The sequence below is a fragment of the Lithobates pipiens genome, unplaced genomic scaffold (assembly GCF_037356315.1).
Source record: "Lithobates pipiens isolate NorthernLeopardFrog02 unplaced genomic scaffold, aLitPip1_a1.2 Scaffold_56, whole genome shotgun sequence".
NCBI lineage: Eukaryota > Metazoa > Chordata > Amphibia > Anura > Ranidae > Lithobates > Lithobates pipiens.
The window spans coordinates 680,339-688,991 of record NW_027507878.1 but is presented as its reverse complement, the minus strand read 5'-3'; the positions used below and the strand labels follow the sequence as shown (position 1 = coordinate 688,991).

Sequence of the window (8,653 nt, the reverse complement as noted above, 5' to 3'; positions counted from 1 at the left end):
GGGGAGGGAGGCCCGCCGCGTGGAGCTCAGGCGGGGGAAGACAGCTCACACATATTATACATCTGCCATCTCATATAATCTAAACCAGCATTGTGCAGGTAATACGATTTTGCTTTGCTACTTTTTCCTTTTTTTTTTCTTTCAACGACTGGACTGACGGTTACAATAAAAGAATCCGTCTCTGGAGCATGTACTGAAATGAGGCGTAGCAGCTGGGCACGCCAGGACGAATCGGTGCATAGCAGAATGCGACAGGATTCGAATTAGCGCGTAATAAGTGACAGAAATGAAAAGCCATGACAAAGACTAGAATCAAGGACCGTGCTTGAACCTGCGAGTGACTCAGTCTCTGGAGCATGTACAGAAATGAGGCCGAACCCTGGGGCACTTCGAAGCGAATCGGTGCATTGGAAATGCGACGGGATTCGTATCGGAGCGCGGTAAGTGACAGAAATGATGAAATGATTAAAAAATGGTAGAAATGAAATGATCCGACATAACAGACTGAAATGATTGAAATGACTCGAAATGATTGAAATGAAATGAAATGAAATGACAGACATAGTACAAACGGCATGAAATGATTGAAATGTTTAACCTTATTCGGATTTGAAACAGTCCGACCGTTTCTATGGTTTTGAACAACATGAGATTGACATTGTCCGGAGTGCTCAGTTTAACGTGACAAGCAGACAGCTGTAATTTCGAAATGGTTCGATCGATTCGAACATAGAGAAATGAGTCGTTCAGTTTAGTAACGACGTGCTACGAAACGAAGTGCCTGGTGGCACGAACGGCATGTACCGAAAAAGTGATAACGACTTCTTTCGAAGAAGGGGTAGTGACATGAAGTAACGAATACGAGTGCCACAGTTAAGACGTTTCGTGCAATCTAGAGTGAGTGGTTCGTGAGTTCAGGAATCTAGTTTACGTGACTTTGTAACACATGAAAATGAAACGGGTGCCGAAGCCCTACCTGCGACAGCCGGCCCGGACGTGTTGTACGACAACGGAAAATTTCGATTTGAGTATAGCGACTCAGACGGCAATCAGACGGACGCTGACGAACGACAAGGCTTTGTCGACACGAGGCGGACGGAATAGCGTGGGAACTCACGAACCCGGCTCACTGTAAGGTCTCGAGGATAGTCGGCCCTTGATTTCTGACGTATCAGATATCGCGCACCGGAACCGACGAGGGAGCTAGGCGAACGGGCTGGTTATATACTCCACCGGGCTCCACCCATAATTCCAGGCCACCATACTGGCCTTTCCATATATATGTGACAGACCTAGCCGGGACAGAGGCTGTTGGAGGGGACAGAATGCGAGCCTCTTGCCTTGCGATTATGGGCCCTGGCATTTGGGGGAACGGTGCTCTTTGTGAGCTGTATGCCTGGGGACCCCTGAGGTGGTGTTACTTGGATTCCGATCCATGTCCCCCCCCAAGACACACAGACTCTGGATATGTATTTGCCATATTAGCAATAGACTGAATCGTACTGTTGGGGCACAAACTGTTAGATGCTAATGTCATCAACTCCAGCCACCTGTCTGTTGTGTAAATGAGTCTAGTCTGGCTTGTAAGAGTATTCCACACATTGTTGTTTGTGCTAATTAACCCTGTGTTTATGTGTATGGTAATGTGTATTGAATAGTCAATCAGTGAGCTAGGAGACGTAAAGTCTTACCCTGAAAAGTCTTATCTCTCAGACAACTAGTCTGGGTCAATGATTAGATAATTAGCTCATGCTAATTAGGTTAGGTTTTAGTCATCCTACTGTATATATTTGTGGGAGATCTCAAATAAAAGATTATTCCTGATGTACTTCAAGACTGGTGTTGTCTAGTTCTTGGGGGCTCCTATAGCCAGATCCATTGAACTTGTGTTCCAGGACTTAGGAAGCGGTATACTGATGGAAGCACTCAAGCGGAGTGTATTTATATTTAATACACCTTTAAGGCTTCTATATTCTCCAAGAGAGGTTGGGAAACTAGCTGCCTGTGATCTGCAACAGATCTTTTCATCACCTCTCTCAAAACTAACATTTTCCATATCTTTTCATTAGGAGGCCCGCGGCTTTCCAAACCTGTTTGTTTCTCAAACTATAAACCAGAGGATTTAATGTTGGAACAAGGGCCGTGTACAGCAAGGAAAGCGCGTTATTCTGTTCCTCGGATTGTTTGGACAGTGGGATCAAGTAGGAACTGAGAGACGGTCCATAAAATAATATGAGGATGGTGAGATGGGATGAGCAGCTGGAGAAGGCCCTCAACCTTCCCGCTGAGATTTGAATGTTTAGAATAGTTACTATTATACATATATCTGAGGCTAAGGTCAACAGAAATGGAATTACCCCCAAAAATAGGCATTCTACGGACACCATTGTCTCAATGTTGGTGACGTCACTGCTAGAGAGCTCGATCATGGTCTTCAGATCACAGTAGAAATGACTGATCTCTTGGAAATGGCAGAAAAATAAGTTAGAAACCAGTATGGCATGGGTAAAAGAATTGCAAAACCCAACAAACCAGGCAATGGAACATAACATGAAGCACAAGTTTGGTTTCATGATGGTGGTATAGCGGAGAGGGACACAAATGGCTACATATCGGTCATAAGCCATGAACTTCAGGAGGAAAAACTCAGTTCCAACACAGAAAGTGTAGAAAAAGATCTGCGTGATACATTCTGGGAAAGGGATCCGGGTATCTCCAGATATTGTAATAGATAAAAATGTAGGCAGAGTAGCCTCTTAACCCTCTTGTATTTAATTGTATGGTAACTACACGGTCGCCCCTTAGATTGTAAAGCTTTGTGCAAACTTTTGGTGCTATATAAATCCTGCATAATAATAATAAAAAGAAGAGGAAGAATTAAAGAATGAAAAAATAAAGATCAAATGCACAGAAGAAGGGAGAAAAACTTAAATACAAGAAAACACAAAATTACATTGACCTTTCAGCAAACACACTCTCCAAATTAAAATAAAATAAAAAAGTTTTTAATTTAGTAATTTTTTTTTTTTATTTAGTCTTATCAAATTTTTCTACTTTCTAAACTTTCAGGTGAAAGTAGTTTTGCTGAAATGACTCCACTTGTCCCTATTCACTTATTTGATATTATGTTTCTGTTGAGCCTCTCAGTACACAGATCAGTATTACAATGTAACAATAAACTAAATACACTCATTGTAATGGAATAATCTGCATCCAGATCCCCCCAACTCCATGCTGCTTTCTGATAAAACCATTCATGTTTTTACTGCTAATTGCTTGGTAATGGCAGCTTGAAATTAATAAAAATCAGTGAGGATTTCACTGGAATCTTTCTTTCTGTGCATTTGCTGTTAACTCTTGTACACATGGTCGGACATTCCGACGGAAAATGTCCTATCGGACCCTGTTGTCGGATAATCCGACCGTATGTGGGCTCCATCGGACTGTTTCCGTCGGAATATCCGACCGACAAAGTTTTAGAGCAGGGCTATAAAATTTTCCAACAACATGATCCGATCGGACTTTGTCTGATCGTTTGTAGAGAATTCCGTTCGGACAAAGTGCCACGCATGCTCAGGTCAAATTCCTAGGCCAAAGCTATTGGCTACTAGCCTGAACGTAGTCCCGTCGTAACGAAATAACGTCATCACGTTACGAACGATCGGATTTTCCGACAACTTTGTCCCACCGTGTGTATGCAACACCAGTTTCGGACAAAATCCGTCTGACAAAATCCGACGGATTTTGTTATCGGAATGTCCGACCGTGTGTGTACAAGGGCTAACACTTTGGACCTTACCTATCAAGCACAGCATGTAGTCATATATGATCTTCTTTCATTTTCCAATTTCAGGACATAAATTGTGGTACGTTTGTAGCCCTACGGATTTTTCGCAGTGATCTCTATGACCAAACACCTGATGGGGAGAAATTCCTTATTAAGGATCTGGGCTTGGTGGCTCTTGTAATGTTCAGTGAACAATAAAGCTCATTGAAATATCAAAAAAAAAATGGATTGTGGTGCAGTCTTTTTCTCACTTATTGCAGTGAAAAATGTTTGTGGTGAAGTTTGTGGTGACTTCTCATATCACTGTTGCCCTTTGTCATTGCCGTACTGAATTGAGGAATATGAAAAATAAAAAAATAAAAAAATTAAATAATATTGCTTTATAATATAAAGTTACAAATAGATTTATAGACAGATAGCGTTGTCATGAACCCCTTGAAGTTGTGTTTTAGAAGATTTTATATGTTTCATTCTATTTGCTATTACACCTGGAAACTCTCCCAGGGTTTTGCAATTATTTTTTAATTTCCCCATTGCAGATTTATAATAATTAAAGCTGTCCCTTTTAGCAGCACTGGTGGGCTCACATTGGCAGCACTAGTGGGCACTTATTGGCAGCACTGGTGGACACCGATTGGCAGCACTGGTGGACACCGATTGGCAGCACTGGTGGGCACATATGTTGGTTGTAACAAAATGTGGAAAATTTCAAGGGGTATGAAAACTTTTTCAAGGCACTCTAAATATCCTCTGTGCTAATAAGGCAAAATCGAATGTTATCAGACATATATATAGACATATATATGCACACAAGATGGCGCTAATGATCTTAACCACTTCCCGACCAGCGCACGACGATGTACGTCGACAGAATGGCACGTGCAGGCATATTGGCGTACATGTACGTCCAATCTTCAATGCCGCCCTGAGATCGGGAGCGCGCCGGTGGCGGCACGCTCCCGTGCTGGTCGGGACCCCCGTGAGTCCGGTCGATCGTCTCATGGGACGGCTGAATGGAGGAAATGCCGTGTAAACAGCATTTCTCCATTCTGCCTAGCAACTAGTGACTCTGATCTCTGCTCCATGTGATTGGAGCAGAGATCAGTGTTCACTAAATGAAAGCCCAACCCCCCCACAGTTAGTAACACACCCCTAGGAACACTTAACCCCTACACTGCCACCCACTGGTTAACCCTTTCACTGCCAGTGTCATTTACACAGGAATCACTGCATTTATATAGCACTGATTACTGTATAAATGACAATGGTCCCAAAAATGTGTCAAAAATGTCCGATGGGTCCCCCACAATGTCGCAGTCACAATAAAAATCGCTGATTGCCGCCATTACTAGTAATAAAAAAATAATAAAAAATTGTTAATAAAAATGCTATAAAACTATCCCTATTTTGTAAACGCTATAACTTTTGCGCAAACCAATCAATAATCGCTTATTGAGATTTTTTTTACCAAAAATATGTAGAAGAATACGTATCGGCCTAAACTGAGGGAAAAAATGATAAGGATATTTATTATAACAAAAAGTAAAAAATGATGCGTTTTTTTCAAAATTGTTGCTCTATTTTTGTTTATAGCGCAAAAAATAAAAACCACAGAGGTGATCAAATACCACCAAAAGAAAGCTCTATTTGTGGGAAAAAAAGGACGTCAATTTTGTTTGGAAGCCACGTCGCACGACCGCGCAATTGTCAGTTAAAGCGACGCAGTGCCGAATCGCAAAAAGTGGTCTGGTCTTTGACCAGCAAAATGGTCCGGTCTGCAAGTGGTTAAATAATCCATTAGCTCCATCTAGTGGCCATAATGCGGTATTTTTCAGAATCCCTTTGTATAAATAAATAATATTCAACATGTAGAGAAACTAGTCTAAGATAATTCAATTTTGACCTATGCACACAAAAATATGTACATTTTTATTTAATACACCCTTGAGTCTACTATCTTCTCCATGAGAGGTCAGGAAACTAGCTGCCTGTGATCTGTGACTCAGGTCAAACTATGGACGGATCTTTTCATCACCTCTTGAAGAAAACTGACTAACATTTTCCATATCTTTCCATTAGGAGATCCACAGCTTTCCAAACTTGTTTGTTTCTCAAACTATAAACCAAAGGATTTAACGTTGGAACAAGGGCCGTGTACAGCAAGGAAAGTGTCTTGTTCTGTTCCTCTGAGTGTTTGGACCGTGGGATCAAGTAGGAACTAAGGGAAGGTCCATAAAATAATATGAGGATGGTGAGATGGGATGAGCAGCTGGAGAAGGCCTTCAACCTTCCCGCTGAGCTTTGAATGTTTAGAATAGTTACTATTATATATATATAGGAGGCTAAGGTCAACAGAAATGGAATCACCCCCAAAAATAGGCATTCTACGGACACCATTGTCTCAATGTTGGTGACGTCACTGCTAGAGAGCTCGATCATGGTCTTCAGATCACAATAGAAATGACTGATCTCTTGGGAATGGCAGAAAAATAAGTTAGAAACCAGTATGGCATGGGTGAAGGAATTGCAAAACCCAACACACCAGGCAATGAAACAAAACACGAAGCACAGTTTTGGGTTCATGATGGTGGTATAGCGGAGAGGGACACAAATGGCTACATATCGATCATAAGCCATGAACGCCAAGAGGAAAAACTCAGTTCCAACACAGAAAGTGAAGAAAAACATCTGCGTGATACATTCTGGGAAAAGGATCCGGGTATCACCGGATATTGTAACAGATAAAAATTTAGGCAGAGTAGCCGACACATAGATGATGTCCTGGATGGAGAGGTTACATAGGAAATAATACATTGGGGTATGGAGCTGGGATATTGTGTACACCAGACCAATAATAACCAAGTTTCCGGACACAGACACTAAATACATCAATAAAATCCCAAAGAAAAGAACAAGACTTAAATCTAATGGCAGTGAGAAAGCCGAAAGATGGAAATCTGTCTCCTCCGTGCAATTCATCAAAAAGGCTGCGGGGTGGAAATCAAACACCATATGAAAACAAGGCCACGTGTCAAAGATAAGTATAGGTCCAATACCATATGTAACCTAAAGCAGGCATCACTAAATGGTGGACCATGGTCTGGATTTGGACCTAGTCACTGTCCCATCTGGACCTGCCATGGTTGCGCCATTTAGGAGCTGGTTCTCGCTCCCTCAGCCACCACTGGCGCTGTTATCTTTGCAGAGCTGACATTGGGAGGCAGCACAGTGCTGGGTGAAGGACAGGAGTTACCCCAGTTAACTGATTAGTTGCTAGGATGCAGGGTGGTCCTAACAACCAATCACAAGCTGGTTATCAAGAAAAGATGTGCAGCTCTGGCCATCCATCCAGTACTGTTCTGCCTCCCGATGCCAGCTCTGGACCTGCTGTACCTCCTGACCTATATGTAAGGTATTATGGGCTATGAAAGGATAGGGGGAGCTGGAGACTGCAATGTTAAGGAGGAGGGGGTGATATTAAAGGGGGACAAGGACAGGAATTTAAAGGGGAGCTGGGGACTGCAATGCGAAGGAGGGAGTTAATATAAAGGGAGGCCAAGGACAAGAATGTGAAGGGGGCTGAGGACTGTATTGTAAAGGGAGGTTGAGGACACTGACATGAAGGGGGACTGATGTGACGTGGGGGACTGTTATGTAAAGAGGGATCTTGATGTGAAGGGGACTGTGATATAAAAGGAAGGGGGTTGTGATGTGCAGGGGGGACTGAGAACTCTGATGTAATAACTAAATTGTGATGTGAAGGATCTCTGAAGATAGGTTCACATCATTGCGTCCTGCATTCTGCATACAGGCATACATCCCTATCAGAAGAGTTCTTGGATATGATCACTAAACAAGATCAGGGAAGTGAAAAGTTTTTAATAACATGTTCCACCATTTTGGCAAAATGCATTGGAGTCAATGAAGAAGGTGAAATGATGGTGGGTTTGGAGTTCATTAAGGTTGTGATGGAACCTAAATAGCTCCAGAGGATTGTGAATGCTCCCTTCAACTACCCTGGACTTGTTCTTATGCAAAAAAAATGGCCTCATTAGTGTCATCTTTTTTTTCACTCCTTCAGTCTCCTCTTGCATTGCTAAACTACTAACTGACATATCAACATGGATGTCGCACCACCTCCTCAAACTAAATCTCTTTAGGAACCAAAGAAGAACACACTGCTCCAGGCAATATTTCAAATACAAATGCACAACAGGTGCAGACCCCGGTTCACCAATAAAACAAAGAAATGGTCGCACCCTGAGATTTCCAAAAGACTTGCCTTATGTACCTTTATTGTCACAAGTGTATCAAATAAACACAGGACAAGCAGTTGACGCGTTTCACAAGCGATAGCTTGCTTGTTCGCTTGTGGTACCAGGTGTAATCCTAGATTTAGACCTGTCTTTTCAGCCCTAAATCCAATCACTGTCAAAAAGCTTGTGGACTTCACCTCTGTAACATCTCTAAAATGTGCCCCTTTTTAACTAATGAAACCACCAAGATGCTCATTCACCCCCTTGTTGTCTCTTGCCTTGACTATTGCAACTCTTTTCTCTTAGGTCTACCTCTCCATATCTTCTCTTCAGTCTATCATGAATTCTGCTGCCAGACTCAGTGTCTACTACCCCTCTCCACCAATCCCTACACTGACTTTCGATCGCCCAGCAAATTCAATTAAATATACTAACAACATACAAAGCCACCCACAACTCTGCCCCGAGCTACATGACCAGTGTAGTTCAGAGGTACCCAACCTGCCTCTTACTGCTATACCACTTGTACTCCAACATCCCCATTTCTTACCCTTCTAAAATGATGAGACCACACCTTAAAGCGGAGGTCCACCCTAAAGTGGACCTTTCG

At 42.4% G+C, this 8,653-nt stretch overlaps 2 protein-coding genes across 2 annotated transcripts; both read right to left on the bottom strand.

The window, feature by feature from the left end:
- Positions 1-2,042: 2,042 nt before the first annotated feature.
- On the bottom strand, positions 2,043-3,815 carry LOC143958056 (olfactory receptor 2M5-like). Its single transcript, XM_077467511.1, has 2 exons — positions 3,800-3,815; positions 2,043-2,755 (listed from the first exon to the last, which is right to left on the bottom strand). Exons 1-2 carry the CDS (start codon positions 3,813-3,815, stop codon positions 2,043-2,045), a joined length of 729 nt encoding a protein of 242 aa, XP_077323637.1.
- Positions 3,816-5,433: 1,618 nt separating this feature from the next.
- Positions 5,434-6,766, bottom strand: LOC143958066 (olfactory receptor 2M2-like). Its single transcript, XM_077467519.1, has one exon. The coding sequence runs from the start codon at positions 6,764-6,766 to the stop codon at positions 5,840-5,842; it is 927 nt and encodes a 308-aa protein (XP_077323645.1). The 3' UTR covers positions 5,434-5,839.
- Between the last annotated feature and the right edge of the window lie 1,887 nt (positions 6,767-8,653).